This window comes from Nicotiana attenuata, unplaced genomic scaffold (genome assembly GCF_001879085.1).
Source record: "Nicotiana attenuata strain UT unplaced genomic scaffold, NIATTr2, whole genome shotgun sequence".
NCBI lineage: Eukaryota > Viridiplantae > Streptophyta > Magnoliopsida > Solanales > Solanaceae > Nicotiana > Nicotiana attenuata.
This window is the reverse complement of record NW_017673514.1, coordinates 34,005-53,736: the sequence shown is the minus strand read 5'-3', so window position 1 is coordinate 53,736 and position 19,732 is coordinate 34,005. Positions and strand designations below refer to the sequence as shown.

Below are 19,732 nucleotides of genomic sequence, written 5' to 3'. Positions count from 1 at the left end.
TGTACCCGATCTTAGCAGGAGTTCTTTCTCCACTTTGGGTACGAGGGTCGGCGTAAAATCGGCCACGAAGTCAGCTAGGATTTGAGACTTGATGGCCATTCGGGGTTGATATTCGATATCGTACCCGCTAAGTTGGACGGCCCAGTTGGCCAACGGGCTTATGCAAAACATTTCGAAGGGGGTAAGTGGTTAACACACATATGGGATGACACTGAAAATATGGCTTTAGCTTTCTAGATGCGCTTATCAATGCAAGTGCTAATTTTTCTAAGTGAGGTATCTAGTTTCAGCATCTCCTAGAGTTCGCCTTACATAATAAACAAGAAATTGCGTACCTTGCTCTTCTCGAACAAGTATCCCACTTACCGCTATCTTGGATACTGCCAAATATAAGTAAAGCTTTTCATATACCTTTGGGGTGTGAAGCAAAGGCGGGCAAAATAAGTTCCGCTTCAATTCTTCTAAGGCTTGCTGGCATTCTGGGGTCCACGCGAAATCCTTTTTTTTCTTTTTGAGCAAGGAAAAGAACCTATGACTTTGATCTGATGACCTCGAAATGAACCGACCCAAGGTGGTTATTCGTCCTATTAGCCTTTGCACGGCTTTCACATTATCCATGATCGCGATATCCTCGATGGCCTTGATCTTATCGGGGTTGATTTCGATACCGCGATTCGATACCATGAAGCCGAGGAACTTAACCGAGCTGACCCCGAAGGCACATTTTTCCGGGTTAAGCTTCATGTTGTACTTCTTCAAGATTTTGAATGTTTCCTGCAAATGAGTTAAATGGTCCTCTGCGCGCAGGGACTTAACCAACATATCATCAATGTAAACTTCCATCGACTTACCTATTTGTTCCTCGTGTTAACTAGGCATTGGTATGTAGCTCCAGCATTTTTTAGCACGAAGGGCATTACATTGTAACAGTACGCTCCAAACTTAGTGATAAACGAGGTCTTTTCCTAATCCTCCGGGTTTATCTGAATTTGATTGTACCCGGAGAAGGCGTCGAGAAAAGTTAGGATCTCGTGGCCGGCCATGGCATCAATCATACGATCGATGTTGGGCAATGGAAAAGAGCCTTTTGGGCATGCTTTGTTTAAATCCTTGTAATCTACGCACATTATAAGTTTGTTTCCTTTTTAAGGAACTACAACTACGTTGGCTAACCATTCGGGGTATTTTACCTCCCGAATAGACCCTATTTTAAGAAGTTTAATTACCTCATCCTTTATGAATGCATGCTTCACCTCGGACTGGGGCCTCTTTTTTTGCTTTACCGGTTTGAACCTGGGGTCGACACTTAGCCGGTGTGTTGTTATTTTCGGTGGAATCCCTGTCATATCTAAATGGGACCAGCAATCCATATTATCAATAAGAAATTGAATGAGTTTTTTCCTGAGTTCGGGGTTAATCCCGTTCAGGTATACCTTTCTCTCGGGCATGTATTCGACCAGTATAACCTGCTCTAGTTCCTCGATCGTTGACTTGGTTGCATCGGACTCTTCAGGAATGACGAAAGTTCGAGGAGTAAGGAAATCCTCCTCTCCGTCTTTGATTACTTATTGCTCCGATTCCGTCGAGGCTGGGGCGATGATTGCTATTTAGCCGTCTGCTTACCTTTGGTGTTCGACTTTTCCGAGGTTGAAGGCTCTAGTATCGGCGACACTTTATCGACTGCAAACATTTCCTTTGCAGCGTGCTGCTCTCCGTAAACCGTTTTCACACCATCCTCTATTGGGAACTTCATCATCTGATGAAGAGTTGAAGGTACTGCCCTCATGTTGTGTATCCATGGTCTCCCCGAGGAGTGCATTACACCTCATGTCGCCTTCGATGACATGGAATTTTGTATCTTGTATGGTCCCGGCTACGTTCACTGGTAGGATTATCTCCCCCTTTGTTGTTTCGCTTGCCATGTTAAAGCCATTTAGGACCCGGGATGCAGGTACAATCTGATCCTGTAGGCCAAGTTGTTCTACGACCCTCGATCTGATTATGTTTGCTGAGCTACCTGAATCCACTAGAACACATTTAACTTGAATTTTATTTAACAAAATAGAAATTACCAGGGCGTCACTGTGCGGCTGAGATATGCCTTCCGCTTCCTTGTCATAGAATGATAGGACGTCCTCGGGCACATAGCTCCAAGTCCGTTTTTCTCTGGTGATCGACACCTTGGTGCGTTTGAATACAGGTCCTTGTGGGACATCGACACCGCCAACGATCATATAGATTACATATTGTGGTTCTTCCTGCTTACTTTTTCTGCTCGCATCTCTCTACCTGAAGTGGTTCTTAGCTCGATCATTGAGAAATTCTCGAAGGTGACCCTCGTTGAACAACCGAGCTACCTCATCCCTTAGCTGCATGCAGTCTTCGGTTCCATGGCCATGTGTGCCATGATGCTTACACGTCAAGTTTGGATTCCTTTGAGAAGGATCGGTTTGTATAGGCCTAGGCCACCTGGTGTCTTTGATTCTTCCAATAGCTGACATGATCCCCGATGTATCTACACTAAAATTATACTCCGACAATCGAGGTGCCTCCGCGGGGTCGGTATGTTTATCGAACCCATTCTTACTCATGTATCCCCGAGATCTTTGACCTCGATCGTTTCTTCGATCGTTCCAAGGAGCGTTACGACCCGAGCCGTTATTTCTCCGATCGACATACGACTGATGTCGTTCCTTGTTTGATCTTGATTCCCTGTCTGTATCCCTCGGGGGCTTGGCTGCCAATCTATTAGGATGAACTGAACCCGAGGGGGCTCCCAACTGGTCGTCCTCGACCCTGATTTTTGATTGACAACGATTATGCACGTCTGACCACGTCACAGCTGGATACTCGATCAGATTCTATTTTAATTGTCGAGACGCGATCGAACTCCGCTCATTCAAACCCTGCATAAAAGCTTGTACTGCCAGTCATCCGAGAGCGGTGGTAATTCTATTCACTCCATCTGAAACCGGGACACGAACTCCCTTAACATCTCGTCGTTCCTCTGTTTTATCTTTAAAATGTCCGATTTCCTCGTCGCCACCTTTATGGCCCTGGCATGTGCTTTCACGAGGGCGTCTGCTAACATAGCAAACGAATCGATAGAGTTCGGGGGGCAAGTTGTGGTACCAAATCATCGCTCCTTTCGACAAAGTTTTCCCAAATTTTTTCAACAATACTGACTCGATCTCATCATCATTCAGGTCGTTTCCTTAATCCCGCATGTATATGAGGTAATATGTTCATTAGGGTCGGTTGTCCCGTTATATTTGGGTATATTGGGCATGCAAAACTTTTTAGGAATGGCATCGGAGTCGCGCTCTGAGGGAATGGTTTTTGTATGAACTTTTTGGCATCTAAACCTTTCAAGACCGGGGGTGCCCCCGGCATTTGATCAACACGGGAGTTATAAGTCTCCACCTTTTTGTCATTATCCTCAATCTTCTTTTCCCCGGACTCGATCCTCTTGGTGAGCTCTTCGAGAATCCTCATAATTATAGGGTCAGTCCCCGAGCCATTTTCGTTTGACCTTTCTGGCGCCGGTTCAACACGTCGAGTGTTTTCTGGTTCGGCTATACATGGAGTTTTATTCTGACTTTGAAGTTGAGCGATGGCAATCTGTTGAGCTTGCAGCATCTCAAATATCACTTGGAGTCTAACCCTCCCGTCTCTTATACCCTGCGTTCCTTGGCCCCCAGATCGGGCTTCCCTGTGTACACTTCCTCCGGGGTCTGCGCCTAAATCTGCATTCAAAGCAATGTGTGAACTGACATCAACTGGTTTCACATTTGGCACTTCCCCAGGGTTTATTGGTGGTACACCGACCCCTACATTGTTGTTTTCCCCATGAAATCCAAGACCTTCGTTGTCGTTAACGGGTGCGTTTTGCGAGTTTGACATGTTTAATCCTGAGAATAAAAATCCTTGACAAGAACAAGTGTGAAAATAACGTGTGTTATCAGAATCAGTATTGAAATAATCATTATTATCTTTAGCCCCACGGTGGACGCCAAACTTTTACCTCGAAAATACGAGTAACAATTAAATTTGATTTATGGTTTTAAAGATACGTGATTTAGTTCAATACTAATTAATAACCAAGAGATCTAAAGTATAAATGAAAAGAACAAGTAAAATCAAACCAGAATGTAGATCAGTCTCGACCTCGAGCCAAAGTGACCTCGAGATGGATCAAGAATAATAAAGCAAGAATAATAAAGCTAAAAGACAATTTTGATGAACAATGAGCGAGAAAGTAAGAGAGTATATTCTTTGCCAATGATTAGATGATGTTTACAAATGATTAGGGTCCTTTATATAATAGGGGAACCCTAACTAAGGTTCATTTCCATTTACAGTAAAGAATCTTATTGGGACAGTTGTCTAACCGCCTAGTACGGATTCGTACAAATCTATTCTGGAATTTACGCCATGATCTTAAGGACGTGGCATGAATCTTGCTCATTTTGTTACAAATCCGTAATGGCATTATCTCGGGGCTGAACATACTCGGCTTCGGTACTCATCGTGCTTCGATCCTTGTGCATTACACTTCTATCTTCGAGCTCAAGTCCATCAATCTCGAACTCGACCTTACCTGAACTCGGGCTTAAGGCGACCATCGAGCCCGGGAAATCGGGCATATCTGATTTCAACCGTATACAATAATAAATTTAACTCTTTCATGTTATTTGGACTACCTGCCAAAATCTTGATTGTTATATTGGGTTTGCAAAATTATGATTTTTTTTGTAGATGATCTTCCACAATCTAGTTAACCTGTTAAATTTCGTTATTAGATGATAAAAGAAGTATAACTTGTCTAATTAGATTTCAAATGTTATCTGCAGTGAAAGTATAATCAGTTAGCAAATGGATTTCTCTAAAAGTCTTTTCATTACTTTTTGAAGACATAGAATACATAAAAAATAACTTGACGGAACTCGATAAGCTTGAAATTGAAGTATTCAACTGCTTAAATCGGAATATCTATTTTAAATTAGCATCTCAAAAATTCAGGACACGAGCCCGGACATAAGAAATATTTTTCCTTTTTTTCAAAATTTTTTTACTTTTTTCCGAAATCAGCGTTTGTTCATAAAATTTCCACTTTTCACTTGAATATGCATTTTAAAAATTTTCGGAAATTTGAAAAACTCCAAAAAACTATTTTTCAAAATTTTCACTCAAATTACTCACAAAACTTGAAATACCATCCAAAATTATATTCATGTCCAAACACAACTCTAAATTTCCAATACCATTTTCACTTGAAAAGAATTTTCCCCTATTTTGGAATTTTACAATTCTTATGTCCAAACGCCCATAGTCCTCAAATTTGGATGAATTGATTAATTTTTAAATACATTATAAAAAGTGCTATTGCTGCACTTTGCCTCTTTTCTTATTCTCCAAGCCTACTGGTCTCTTTACAAGATCCCCGAGTCTGTCATATCATCACTCAGCTCTCTCTCCGTGGTTTCAAATCATCAGCTTCGTAAATCACTACTGAAAAAGTTTAATCGGAGGTTTTTTTAAATTTTGGTGACAACCTCTAATACTCTGTTGCCTTTTGTTTTCTTGTCCCAGCAATCAAGACTGCTTTTTCAGCCTCTCATATTTTGTGATTTTTTTAGGTTATCTTTAGCAGCGATGGCGTCTAAGGCAACAACTGATGTTCCTATGAAGGGTGGATTTAACTTTGATTTATGCAGAAGGAATGAGATGCTTGCGAATAAAGGACTTCGGGGCCCTTCTTTCCTCAAGACTGGTACTACCATCGTCGGCTTAATTTTTCAGGTACCTGTAGTTGTTTGCGTTATTGTAATTCTGTTTAGACTGGAAATGTTTCTAGTTTATATCAGTATTTTCCCTTTTTATTTTGGGTCTTGACTGGCCAACTTAGCTTAGTGTTTCTTAATGTTGCAATTTGAATGAATTTTAGCTCTCTACACGATAGCTCTAGTAATATTGAGTAAGCAAAGTATGGTTCACGAATGAGAATGTGGATTACGTTTATAGTAGCAAGACTCTTTCGATATGCTATTCTCTATGCAAATTGACCAACTCCCTATATTTCTATGAGTTTTCTCATTTCAATGAAAAAGTATGCATTAAGGTTGAGATCGAAAGGGTAAAACATGAAAGAATGCATTAAGGTTAACATAATTGACTGGCTATGTAAGGAGAGAAAATATACGTCTATTTTACTGCAAATCAAGCCCCTGCTACCTAGATTCCCTTTTCTCATGTTCAACTAAGGTTAATAAACAGGGTCCAATTGTTGAAGGACATGAAACAATCAAACACACAATTAAATCAGTAACTCAACTACATAGATGATTCATGCAATAAATATACAAATCGCAATACGTCAATAGACATATCAAGTTCCACCACAACTCTAGATCAAGAGATCCTAGCTGCACATAATCTGGCGAACAATAATAAATAAATAAAAACATATTTTGAACTCGAGAACAATGGAGAAAATATGAAACTCTATGGTAATCTTCTCATTGTCGCGCGCCTTGCTCTTGTACCCTTGTTTTTGCTCCCAAAAAGGCTGAATCGCCCTCCTAAAAAAGCCCTAATTATTTATATCATGTTAAAATATTTTAGAAGATGGAATTGCCCCTAAAAGGGTGCTTCCGAACAATAGGTCATGCAATTGAACATAAATTCCTCGGCCTTCACCCTGTAACGCTTTGTGCTGTGTGTTGAACTGTGTGACATCTCATCTAGAATTTTAAGCTATTAGAAAGAACAAGCTTTTATTTATTTAATTATGTCTTCAACATGCCCCTCATGTGCGGGCTTGGTTCTTTTTCATGGGCCAAGCATGTAGAAGGTCTTTTTGATAATGGGTGGCGGTGAGAACTCAGACCAGGACCGCTGCCTGCTTTGATACCATGTCGAACTGTATGACAATCTCATCTAAAAGCTTAAGTTAAAGAGAATATACATGTATTTATTTAACCATGTCATCAACACTTTGCACCCCTATTTTTTACACTGTCCTGATCCCCTTATGTGGCCTCTCTTCCTCTTTCATTGTCTATTTTGATCTAGCCCTTAGTTCCTTTTGCCCTCAGTACGAGCCCTTGAACCTCAATGCGCGTGTTTTTGATACTTAGCAAGCTGAAAATCATTTCTCATGCCAATTGCACCTAGTTCCAAAATAAATGTAAATTAGGCATGTTCACACAAAAACATAATTCAAGACGTTCAAATGAGAAGAAACTTCTCGAAACACATAGAATTTTCGAGACATTAGTGAGATTTGTAGTAAGACTTAATCCATAATGGTGCATTAATTACAAGAATGGAATGTACACCATGGGAGATCGGAGTTCAAATCCTAGTAGATGTAAAACAAGATTAGTTGTTTTTTTATGTCTAAATTTTGGTGGATAGAGCTATCGAACACCCATATTGGTGGAATGATGCTAATGGTAGAATAGTCTAGAAGCGAGCAAGCTTGCTGCATGAATTAAAATTAGAAGCAGTGCTTTTATTTTGTTATAAGGCACATGCATTAGCATTTGCGTACTATATTTTCATCTAGATATTGGAGCTTTCTCCTTTTTCTAAATAATTTAAGAAGAACGAAAAAAAAGACATTTGGTTTGGGTTTTTTGCACTGAAGTTCAAAATAGAAACAACATTTCAGGATCCATCATTTACTTTCAGGCCAAAGGCATTTGAGTGTTGTGGTGAAAGACTGTTTAACTAGTTGTTTGCTTTCACTTGTTTGGACATGATTTCTATTGTTTTGCAAACTACATGAGAGAGGCTTCATTGCTTTTGAAGTTTCTTATGTTACAAATAGTCATACATATTAACTTGTCTCTATTAAAATATACACGCATAGGTTGTATATTTACCCGAATATTCTGCTACTAGTATCTAACATTTGGCTACTGGCAGCATATGTTAATAGGACTTTTCTGTGAGGAAATTGTGTGGGCAAAACAACTTTACCTTGCCATCGAAAACTTTTCTCTTTTTATCAAAAATCCTCTGCCAGTAAAAATGGAAAGAAAGAAAGATGGGTATTGTATACCATTCATAATGAAGGATTCATAATGTTGCCTACTGCTGGAAGATATTTTCTTCCATTTGATTCCAACTACCTTGTTTAGAGGGACACAAATAAGAGGAGTGATGAATAAAATGTTGCTTAGTACACCAAGAAAATATTGCATTTGTGCCCCAAGCTTTCTTCTTGTCTTTCCTTTCATTTTTTTTTTTTTTTGGTTTGGAGTATGGAGTTTGTTATTTTCATGCTATGTTTTATATATCAACCATGGAGATCTCTGGCTATTCCTATCCTTAGGTCCTTTGGAATGAGTGGTTGAGAAACTCTCACCAAGTTGTTAGTGGAATTTCAAACCATGAATTGACCATTCATTATTTTTCCCTTATTACAAACAATTATCTTTGATCTTCCTAACCTAAATCAGCAAATATAAGCATACCTATGCTAAGACAATAAATACTATATCAGTTGTTCAAAATACAACGCAACGTTTATGGATAGCAAGGCATAATGCTCCTCAAAATCTGCAGTTTGGAGATCTTGTTGCTTGGCAAATCACAATCACTACTAAAATTGTTTTAAGCTTATTTTAAAGGAAAAGGTTCTGATTTGCCCTTGAACTATGTGAAATGGTCTAGAACTCTTGATATACCCTCCACTAATAGTTGGGTTCAGGTATGCCCTTGTCATTACAAAAATGGTACACATGCCCTTATTGATAGATGGAGCATTAGTTGGATCTATTCAGTATCTAAGCACTTCTATTAGCACCTGGGGCTGGCTGCCACGTGTTCCGTACATTGCAATATATTAATGGAGGGCATATCTAGGCCATTTTGCAAAATTAGGGGCGAATTTGACCTTTTTCATTTCGCTCGTTGTCCTTCATCTTCCCAAAAAATCACCTCACATCCTAGCCAAGAATCCTTCTTCATCACAAAACCAACTCCTCAAAACGCTCCCTTTTTAACACCTATTTTTCTAACTAGAGTCTTTTCTCTTACCAACTCCAACCTATACATTCGAAGATGGTTTTTGGTTAGATATTATAATGTCTCTATGTGTCTTGTTGATGAAGGTTGTTTTTGGTGATGAAAGATTTCTATGGTGAGTTCTGTGCTTATGATAAGGTGGTGATTACGATGACTTTGTCTTTCGTCGAACATTGTGTGGTGAGGAAGGGTGGTGAGATGTGGTGCTTGATGTGGCGTTTTTTTGGTGAGGAAATGATGATGGTGAGAAATGTTTAGTACTTTTGGAGTGGAGGAGGAAGGTGAAGAAGATAGTGAAAAAGTGGTCGATGGTTGTAGCTGGTGGGCTTCTTGCTGATCTAGCTCTATCGGGGAGACAGGGCAAAAGATTAGTTTTTTGTTGGTGACAGTAGTTCGCAATGATGGTTTTTTGCTATGGTGGAGGTTTTTTGTGGTTGTCTTTTTGGAAAGGGTTCTGGAAAAGGGAGAACAGAGGCAAATGGAAGAAGGTTGTTGGTGGCCTCTCGGCCGTTTTCAAGTGAGTTTTTTTTTTGAGGGATCAACAGAGGTCAATCCATGGTTGATGAATGAGATTATGGTGGTGCTGTGGAATGAAATTGTGGGACCAAGGCTTTTGCGGTATATTGTGGTGGGCTGAGAAAGGAGATAGTGTGAGGTTTGGCGCATCGTCTTCTTTTCTATTAGAATCTGTTTAAAGGGGTGATTTGAGGAGTTAGTTATGCAATGGAGAAGATTGGTGTATGAAGTGAATTTTTGGAAGATGAAGGACAGTGAGTGAAAAAAAATAAAAAAGGATCAAATTTGCCCCTAATCTCTGCGAAATGGTCCGGATATAGCAACCGTTACTAGTTGGCTAAGTGGGGAACATATAGCAGCCTTGGGTGCTAAAAAAGTTTTTAGATTCTAGTTAGATCCAACTAATGTTCTGGCTGTCAATAAGGGCATATATGTTCGACTTTCGTAACGGCAAGGACACAATTGACCCCAACTTTTAATGGAGGACATATCTAGGCCATTTCGCATAGTTCAGGGGCAAATTTGACCTTTTTCGCATCTAAATCATTTTGCATAGTTTAGGGGTAAATTTGACCTTTTCCCTTATTTTAAAGTTTAGATTATATATCTCCTTACCATAAGTGGTAGAGTTTTCGAATCTGAACCGGTTAATTACATGTAGTAAGGTGAGATGTAGATCTTTCCACCTACATGTAGTAAGAGACTCGTATTACACGAAAGGAGATGTTTGGTGGCCTGGAGGATTTTTTTTTCTTTTCTTTGGAAGGTAGAGTCGTAGCCTACCAATGGCCGATATATGGATATAATGTGACAGAGAAGGTAAAACAGAGAAGAAATTGTTATTTGAATACAACAAGAAAGTGTGGAGAGCTTTTGTCTTTTATCTTTGACAACTCGGGGTTCGTTATTACAATCCGGCAATGGCATGCATTTTGTGAAAAGCAGAGCCATCAACCATAAAGTATGTTTCTACGTTAATGTTTGGAAGGACTTATAGCTTGTGTTCTTTTCCTTTGTTAACTTCGTTCCACTATTATTTTTCTCCAATTGGAACACTATACGAGTAGCTCTATAAAGAGTAAGACGAAACCCATTTTACTTATTAATAAAAGAAATGAGATGAAACCCCTCTTAATATGATAGACATAATTGCAAAAACCTACTAAATCCCCTTGCCAAGCACCGAGTCTAGTTTGAATTTTGCGGCAGAAGTAGCTCCAATCCATACTAACTTCAAGCAAAGAAAGGACTGGGTTATCCGCTAATTCTGGAACTTATCTTATCATTAAGGGGCAAGGTGTTATAGAAGGGTGTAGCTTGAGACTTCTCAGCTGCAGGAACAAGAATTCCAAAATAGAATGACTTCGCAATTGCAACCACAAGAAAGCCACCGCCCTCAGCCTTTAGGGATAGAGACAATGGCTATTAGCTTGGGGCTATCCTCCATATATGAAATTAAGAACCATATACATTGTTAACGGCATTGCTGAATGATATTAGTCAGTAAGTCTCTGCCAATCGTACATATTTTTCTTTCTTTTTCTCCTTTTTACAGTATCTTTTGATATACCTTCATCGTCATTTTTTTTCCCTTTATGGGTGATGTTGCTTTTATGAATGTCTCGTCTGATTGATATTTCGTAAGAACCTGCATGTGGGGATCAGCAGTCTCAGGAAGTTACATTTGATCAAATTGCTTTTAGGAGTATCCCATTCGTACAATTATCCACGATTGCTGCATGTTGTACCAGCAGACTTTGGAAGTGATTCTTATTTAACAGCTTAGCGTTTTCTGTTCAGGATGGTGTCATTCTTGGAGCAGACACACGAGCGACTGAAGGACCCATCGTTGCTGATAAGAACTGTGAGAAGATTCATTACATGGCCCCTAACATATATTGCTGTGGAGCAGGGACAGCTGCTGATACTGAGGCAGTGACTGGTAATTGAGTTTGATATCCATGTATTTCTGTTTCTAATAATAACATCTCTTCTCAAGTTTCAAATCCTTGTCTCTCTTGTTCTCTCTCATACCTTAAGTAGCAACTGCTATTTTTATAGACATGGTCAGTTCCCAACTGAAGCTTCATAGGTATCACACTGGTCGTGAATCTAGGGTTGTGACAGCTCTTACTCTTTTGAAGACTCATCTTTTCAGGTGTGCTTATATTTTAATGTTGCTTCGTGATAGAATAACATCTTTGCATGCAATCAAAAAAAAAACAGAGGCTTAACTATGTGCTCTTAACCAGCTACCAGGGCTACGTCTCAGCTGCTTTGGTCCTTGGTGGGGTTGATGTCACAGGACCACATCTGCATACTGTGAGTGGTCTTTTGTTGGAGTCGCTTTAGTATATTATTATTTTTCCCATTGTAGAAATCCTGAATGTTGCTGGTCCATGGCCTGTTCTCAGATTTATCCACATGGATCAACCGATACTCTGCCATATGCTACAATGGGCTCTGGTTCCCTTGCAGCGATGGCAATCTTTGAGTCAAAATACCGGGAAGGGTTAAGTGTAAGCTCATTTCCTGCAGCTATGTTTAGTCCACTGGATTTGGCGTCTATGTACATTGTAAATTGTTAAATGTTGAGGTGGAGTTTTGGTGCAGAAAGATGAAGGGATAAAGCTAGTAGCAGAGGCCATATTGTCTGGGGTGTTCAATGATCTTGGTAGTGGAAGCAACGTTGATATCTGTATAATAACAAAGGTTTGATCTCCCTTTAGCAAGCAATGACAGAATTTTCTCCTTATTATACATAAAGCATGTAATATTTGGTCAGTATATCGCTTTAATACTTCTACCGGTGATTGTTAGGGGCACACGGAGTACTTGAGGAATCATATGTTGCCTAATCCTCGCACCTATCCACAGAAGGGTTACTCATTCCCTAAAAGGACTGGTTAGTGTTCTCATACTTGGTCAGTGAAGATCCACATAGCCGATCCTAACTTGTTTGGGACTAAAGCGCAATTGTTTGTAATGTTTTCATACTTGTCAACCTCCAATTCAACTGAGATATACCTTGTTAAAAAGTACAAATACGTTTCTTTCAAATGCTTTGCATTTTACTAATATTGTCAGTTGAATTGTTGTTGTGCTTACAGAAGTTCTTCTTACAAAGATTACACCACTAAGAGAGGTGGTAGAGGTAATTGAAGGTGGAGATGCTATGGAAGAATAGTTGTATTGCAATGATGAGTTCCATTGTCATTTCTTTGAAGAAGTTAAACTATTTCCAGGAGTATGAACTATTGTAATTTTTCTAAATGACCTACTAAATCTATTTCATACGTCGTATCTTTCAAACAAATTTGTTGCTAGAGAATGAAAGATTGGCTGGGTCTAAATGAAGGATTTTGTAGTTTTTGTTGGCCTAGTGGGGTCAATTGTTTTTCTTGCAGTTTAAGTCGAGTTTTTGGGTTGTTTGCGAAGGAAAGGGAGATAATTATCGTCAATTATGGCAGAGAGAATGACAAAGATGTTTGCCCTGGTGCTGTATATAGCTTTTCTATCAATATTTGCTGGGGTTACCATCTCCTAATTATTTTCTCAAATGTAGTAGAAAGCAAAATGACAGAAGGAAAACATTTGAAGTGTTATTGGCCAATTTTGGATAAAATCTGCTGAAATGATTATGAAAACCGCTGTATTATTGTAAAAAAGTTCCCCAATCGGCCCTTCCAAAATTACTGTAGGCAGTAATCCCTGGTATTATTAGAATGGTTTGTTTGCTTATCTTTCTCATTGGCCAAACCAAACCATTCCCAAATAATTGCGTCATACTATTGTTGCTTTTAAGGAATGCAAAGATTTAGGAAAGCCAAAAATAATCTTGTTTGATTCAAAAATAAAACTTTTTATTGGAAAACATTTCTAAAACCCAACTTGGCCAGCTCTCTTTTGTAAGCCAAACACTTCCGTCTTCAAAGTGCGTATTTCTTCTCGCTTCCTTTCAAGCTTATATGTATGAAGTAGTGCTCAGAATGTTCCTCAAATTGCATTATGAAGACCTTATTACTGAGTTATTCCATTATTACCACATGGAAAGCAAAAGTATAGTGAAGAAGGATTATCCACAAATAAACTGATCAAGAAATTCTTTTATCAGTTTGGAAGATGGAATGAATTGATGGATTATCTTCAAAATTTCAGCTCCAATGAGATCTATTATGGTCAAACGGCAAGCGCCAAGCCTGCACTATATCAAATTTAAGCAGTGTAATGTAGGAGGTTGTAACATCATGGGAGATGCAAGCTGTAAAATTTTGTATAATTTGCTCAAGAAATAAACCCTCAGTTGTATAACCGAAACCTTGATATTGAATAACTTTACTTCAATTGAGATGGACTTCTTTTGGGGGGAACAACAGGAACACACTTATTCTTGGACACCAAACATCAAAAACTTATAAATAATACTACTCTTTTCATGCCTGCCAACAGCGCATGAGAGAGGAGTCTAATTGTTAAGGCAAACGCCAGAGTTAAGTCACATGTATGGTTGAATAAATGAAAGCAACGCAGGAGCACATCCTCGTTAAAGAAGCATGTTGATGATTTTGATGTCCGACAAAACCTTAATCCATAAGATAGTGATTCCAAAATTCTTTTTGTGCCCACAAATCTCCAACGCTCATACAGGATGGTAAGAGCAGTACTCAAAGATCAGGAACAGCGTTGTCAACAAAATTGTTCCTTTCCAGATCCTCCAATGTACATCCTCATTTCATCCTTGCCAATTTGTAGGGAGCCAATTGCAAGACACGAGTCCTCAACTCTCTTAATCATCTACTACTCTTCACTACAGAATAATATGACAAACAAAAGACTAACTAAAATCAGCAGTAAATCTCTTAAACCAGCTTTCCACCTTTCATGCCTCAATCCGCATAATGAGCAAAACAAATGGGCTCGCTTTACTTTCAGAGTTTTCCCTGTCTCTGACTTTTCTTTTAATTCGTCCTGGAGGGACAGCAATTGCTCCTTCAGTAGCACGGCTAGAATTTGAAAAACATTTCCACCTATTCAACCAGTTATTCGAGAAGAAAATCCACTTGGACTGCAGAACATCATGCAGCGGGCATCCTCCCGTATCCTTCACTGTCAACTTTCTAGCAAACAATAGCGTCCGCCATGTGCTTGTGTTGACGAAGTTCAGAAAACACTCACCTGAGAAGGGAAGCACCAAGAAAACGAAAAACTAGTCAATGTTTAAATTTCTAACTTTGAAAACTCCCTACGTGCACATGAGACACAACCACTTAATTCAAAATTTGAATTGCGCTTTACAGCTTCCACCTGTCCCATTTGCTCTGTTATCTCAGGCCTCTCCTCTGAACCTATGCAAAGTCTAGACGGTCCGGCTTCTTCATCTTGCCGGACATATCTAACTAGCGCCGGAGCTTCAATCCACACAATGAGTCCGTAGATTGAACAGGGTCGTCTTGGGTAAACCTTTTCATATGTTAGTAAGGTTGGTTTTAAGAACGTAATAAACTACCCATACTAGTCTTGGGATTAAACTTGTTTATTTTCCTTTTTTAATCAATTATGCTCTAAAAAGAAGTTTTCAATATTAGATGTCGCTAGCAACTTTATTTCACTTAACATCCATCATCAACTTGTGGAAGATGGTTCCTGCAGTGATCATATGGTGCATTTGGAAAGAAAGAAATCAGCTAATTTGATGGAACTTCAACTCCAACTCTTGTTCTGAAGGCTAAAATTTTGATGCATCTTTTCATGGAGTAAACTTTGTAATGTAATTAGTATTTGACTTTTTTTGGATTTTGTAAGCTCCTTCAAATTTTTGTTAGGGTCATCTGCCATTGTCCAGAAGTTGACTTCTTTTGCAATTATTGTGTATCTTCTGGATTCTGAATGAATGAAATCTACCTTTACTTTCTTTTTAGATGACCGAGAAATCCATCTGGGCCAACCCTTAGGATCAACTGGAGCCTTTGAAACTATGACTCTAGTTTACACAGCACAAGGCTCAAACCTATGACTCTAGTTCCTCAGCATTTGCCACTTGAACTATGCCGGAGGCAAATGAAATCTACCTTAACCCGATCAAAAAAACTTTTATTTCCACTTAACAATCAATTCAACCAAGCAACCCTTTTCTGAAGGATCGCAGCTAAATGATCATGGTTATCTTTACCAGTTTGAATATGAGAGAAGCAAGACTATTAAGAAGAGTTAGGGTAATCAGATGTTAAATAGAATATGGAAATGGAAGCATTAAAAGGGAAGATAAGGACTTCCTTTTTGAATTATAGATGGAAATTTACGAAACCAAAACGAAAATAGTTGAGTTTTACTGAAGTCACCAAAGAAAGGTTTTAAAAGATCTCAGTAGCGAAGATTCATAAAGCTGACGCCAACTTAGTCATGATTGAGGCGTAGTTGTTGTTGTTCAGTAGTGAAGTAACAACCTGCATGTGAGCTACTAAGTCAATCGGTATAATTTCTCGGTAAGAATTGTTTTCTGGTTAACATTTTTATAACATAAATTCAATAGCTCATTCCTCTATTTAATGGGATTCACCACTTCAAGTCAACAAAAGGGGCCCACATTGATTTTTCGTCTTCATTCCTTCATTAATTTGAGATGGTGATGTCCTGTTAAAGAGAAGAACTAGTGCAATATACCCTGATTTACCTTCTCCTTTTTCAATTAGAAACTACCATTGTCAGTTGATGACACGACGGGTCTTAAACATTTGTCCCACCCAAACTTTCCTGTAAGAGAGCTAGATTTTCTCAGGACTGTAAGTTTAGAAACTGAAAGCAAAAACAGGCTTACCTTCTCCACAAGCTCTTGAATAGTATTTCCTGTTAGCATGGTGAAAAGAATCCATTGTACACTTTCCTCTTTTTTCCAAGAAGCTTGACCAGTTTGTTTACCATTGTGACCTGGTATATGAAAATTCAACCTCCTTCAACAAAAATTGGTGGCCAATTACCTTAAGGAGACCTAATTCAGAAAAAAGCCAACAAGAGGGATATTCACACTATTGAAAGACGCATAACAAGAATTAACAAAGAAGATGCAGATCAGACTTTGGGTTCTGGGGATATCAAAACCAAAAATGTAACAGAGTGCATCTCAAGTAGAATATTGACAAACATATGACTATTGACAGCTTTAGATGAGTTCAAATACAGCAACAAAACTAGCATGACAACCATAACAATTTATTTTCAGCATCACTGCAGAACCAAATAACAAAAAAGGGTGTAATAGCTATAACACCAAGCTCAATCTCACACGAGGGATGTATCATCCGCAAGATACGTATTTGATTGGCCAAATATGGGTTAAAAACTAAGTTGCTCCGACACATCACTTTAGGTGCCCCACCCGTGTCAACATGACACTAGTATGGGTGTGGGTATGGGATCCGTACCGGATCTGGTCAAACAATTTTGGGCACTTTGACCATAGCAGAAAGAAAATTTCGAGACGAGATACAATTTGATTCACAAAATCAGAACCAGAACTAGGGTACATTTGAAGAAAATAGCATACTTTATCTAGGAAATCAATCTTTTACTTATCTACAACTCGAGAATAAAAAAGAAATCCATACTTTACAAGCTATACGTAAGTATTCCACAAAATTTCTCATAATTTAGAGATTTTATATTTATATTTTTTTTAACTATTTTTAGTTGGATCCCCGCACCCGTATCCGTATCCGTACTAGGACCCATATCCCCAAACCGTAGAATTTACATCTCGAAGGATCCGACCTCTAGCTCAGCACCCGTGTCCGAGCAACTTAGGTTAAAAAACCTATAGAGAGGCATGTACAAGCCACAAGAATTGTTGCACCACATGGTTTTCATTTGAGGTGCTATAGACATATCCATTTAAGTTCCTAGATTTAAGGCATTAGCAGAAGATTTGTGCGCCATTATCATAATTAAACAATCAAGTGAATACACTTATACTAAAGGTTCTGATGGGCAAAATTATACCTAGTTCCTTAGCGATAATTGTGCTAAAAACATATGTTAGCAATACGGAGACAATTCAGACAATTGATAATGGTGTTTCTTCGTTTTGTTATACATTTTAGCAACTATATATTCACAGAATGATGAATAAAATCATGACATTTGGATAAGCAATTAAATGCAGCAAACACTGGGAGCCATCTGTCTATCATAATGCTGCTGTTCACTAACTTAAGGTAGCATGACTCACGGAAAACATGCCATTCACACTGAGATTCCATATAAGTTTATCCTTTGCAAGTGGATTCATTGCCACCTTTCTAGTTTAATATAAAGGTTCACTAACTCCCAAACCTCTCGTCGTGGAAGTTTCTTCTGAAAGATAGGTTCCAGGTATTTCCTTCTCTGCATTGCCTGACAGTAGCATGAGTGGATGAGCACAGTCAAGATCCCAACTAAATTAGGCTGTTTTAGCTGGGTGACACTAACAGGAGGTTGCCTTACATGAAATCCTAGCTAATAGAGGATTCTATCTAACCAGCATGCTACATGTGTCTCCAACACTGAGGATATTTGCCATTTTTTCTTACAGTGCCACACTGCAAGGGACATGGAGCATGTTCTACAGCCTTCTTGGGGTGCACTGGGCAATGGCAGTGCTGTCAAAGGCGAAAAGTGTTAAGAAGCGTTCCAGGTCTATCGGGGCTTTTAAGCGCAATTAAAGTGTCGGTTTTAGTTAAAAAAGGCTCAACAAAGAAAAAAATAAAAATATGTGTAGTCAAGAAAAAATTCATTTGCAATGGTTTCCTTAACAATTAATGTATCTTTGCAAATTACATTTATTGTTTAGTACCACTTCTTTAAGATAGAACTTATGGGCAATGAGACCCATACTTTAGTGCCTTGCCTACATTGAGATGCAACCTAAGTGCAGCGAAGTGCCTACCCTGAGCTTCTTTGAGCTTCAAGGCTTAAGTGCGCCTTAAATGAGCCCTTGACAACATTGTGATGCCTTACTGTGTTAGATATGCACCCAGGTGCTGAGGAGAGTGGAAACTGGAAAGTAAACAAATCATTTGGGAACTTTGGCAGATAGTAGCATGCATTTTTGGCTGCATATGGAATAATAAGAACCGAAGACGTTTTGAAGGAGTCTTAACCCCTTTCCATGAGCTTAATACTAAATGCATCTTGAACTTTTTTGTTGTTGTAATCTTCATTCTGTAAATAGTTTTAATGAGTTTTTGTGACTTTGTTAGCTCCTTAGAATGCATATAGGAGATTCAGTGTAAAAGGAGCTGACCAATTTTTTGCTCACTTTGCATCTACTGGATGCACTATCAATGAAACCTCAAATTTACAACAACAACAACAATATACCAGTATACTCCCACAGTGTGGGGTATGGGAGGGTAATGTATATGTAGAGGTAGAGAGGTTGTTTCCAATAGACCATGCATTTTTCACGTCAAGTTGGCGAATGGGCCAATTTCGTGAGATGGAAACTACTAGAACTGAATTTAGTAATCCGGAATGGTAAAGAAAACCATAATGGACTAAATTGATGAGAGGCATCCTTTCTTTAAGCGGTCCATATCTTGGCCACCACATCATTTTGAACTATTCGCGGCTCAAGGGAAGCAATTCACATCAGGAAACCTCTAATTTACTGATCAAAAAAATAAATAAGGAAACAACTTTAAGTGCCTTCAGTAATCAACTTTCCTCTGCAGTAGAGGCTCTGACTAAAATCTGTAGTGATACACTGATACTAAACTTTAACCAAATTTTGATAAATACTGCCTCTATCATTCTACTGTCAGAATTGGAACTCCTAAGTCCAAAGATCATTACCTAATGATTTTTTCACCTAAGTCCTACTGTTTCATAAGCATCATTTCTTTACAAATTGCAACTGTTCACCCACACGCACACATTTGCGGATTCAAAATAGTAACTTATTCTCATTTCATGGATTTCTTTTCATTTGAGCTGTGAGGCGAAAAGAGCAAGGTCCGTGTCAACAACATTTTTACCAGAGTGAAACTCCAGGTTCCACTTTTAGTTCCTTGTTGATGCACAATTAATACAAAATATTTTCAATACTCAAAGTAACTGCAACCAAACGGAATGTGTGTGCGTCTGAGAGAGAGGGAGAGACGGAGGGAGGCATGGAGGGATGGGAGGGGGGGGGGGGGGGGGTATGGGA

The 19,732-nt window shown here is 38.9% G+C and overlaps 2 protein-coding genes across 4 annotated transcripts in view; one reads left to right on the top strand and one right to left on the bottom strand.

Moving 5' to 3' along the window:
- The first annotated feature begins 5,398 nt into the window (after positions 1-5,398).
- Positions 5,399-13,060, top strand: LOC109216603 (proteasome subunit beta type-7-A-like). 2 transcript variants are annotated; one of them, XM_019380773.1, is made up of 9 exons: positions 5,399-5,531; positions 5,640-5,802; positions 11,353-11,494; positions 11,614-11,710; positions 11,805-11,874; positions 11,967-12,071; positions 12,166-12,264; positions 12,373-12,457; positions 12,663-13,060. In XM_019380773.1, exons 2-9 carry the CDS (start codon positions 5,656-5,658, stop codon positions 12,737-12,739), a joined length of 822 nt encoding a protein of 273 aa, XP_019236318.1. In that variant the 5' UTR covers positions 5,399-5,531; positions 5,640-5,655; the 3' UTR covers positions 12,740-13,060. The 2 variants fall into 2 exon arrangements, with proteins under 2 accessions (XP_019236318.1, XP_019236317.1); XM_019380772.1 differs by having other exon boundaries at positions 5,399-5,547.
- An 896-nt stretch (positions 13,061-13,956) lies between these two features.
- The window catches only part of LOC109216602 (pentatricopeptide repeat-containing protein At1g13040, mitochondrial-like), an 8,205-nt gene continuing 2,429 nt past the window's right edge, over positions 13,957-19,732 (bottom strand). The window contains exons 3-4 of one of the 2 annotated variants that reach the window (XM_019380770.1): positions 16,367-16,537; positions 13,957-14,727 (exon numbers count right to left, since the gene is read on the bottom strand). The gene's annotated coding sequence lies outside the window, so the exon portion shown is untranslated. The remainder of the gene's footprint in view (positions 14,728-16,366; positions 16,538-19,732) is intronic. The other variant, XM_019380771.1, reaches the window with a different exon arrangement.

Bases quoted from the DNA above. Each gene is read 5' to 3' on its own strand.
- LOC109216603 (XM_019380773.1), top strand. From the start codon at position 5,656: ATGGCGTCTAAGGCAACAACTGATGTTCCTATGAAGGGTGGATTTAAC. The intron at 5,803-11,352 runs GTACCTGTAGTT...TTTTCTGTTCAG, and splicing joins TCGTCGGCTTAATTTTTCAG to GATGGTGTCATTCTTGGAGC. The intron at 12,458-12,662 runs GTTAGTGTTCTC...TTGTGCTTACAG, and splicing joins CTCATTCCCTAAAAGGACTG to AAGTTCTTCTTACAAAGATT.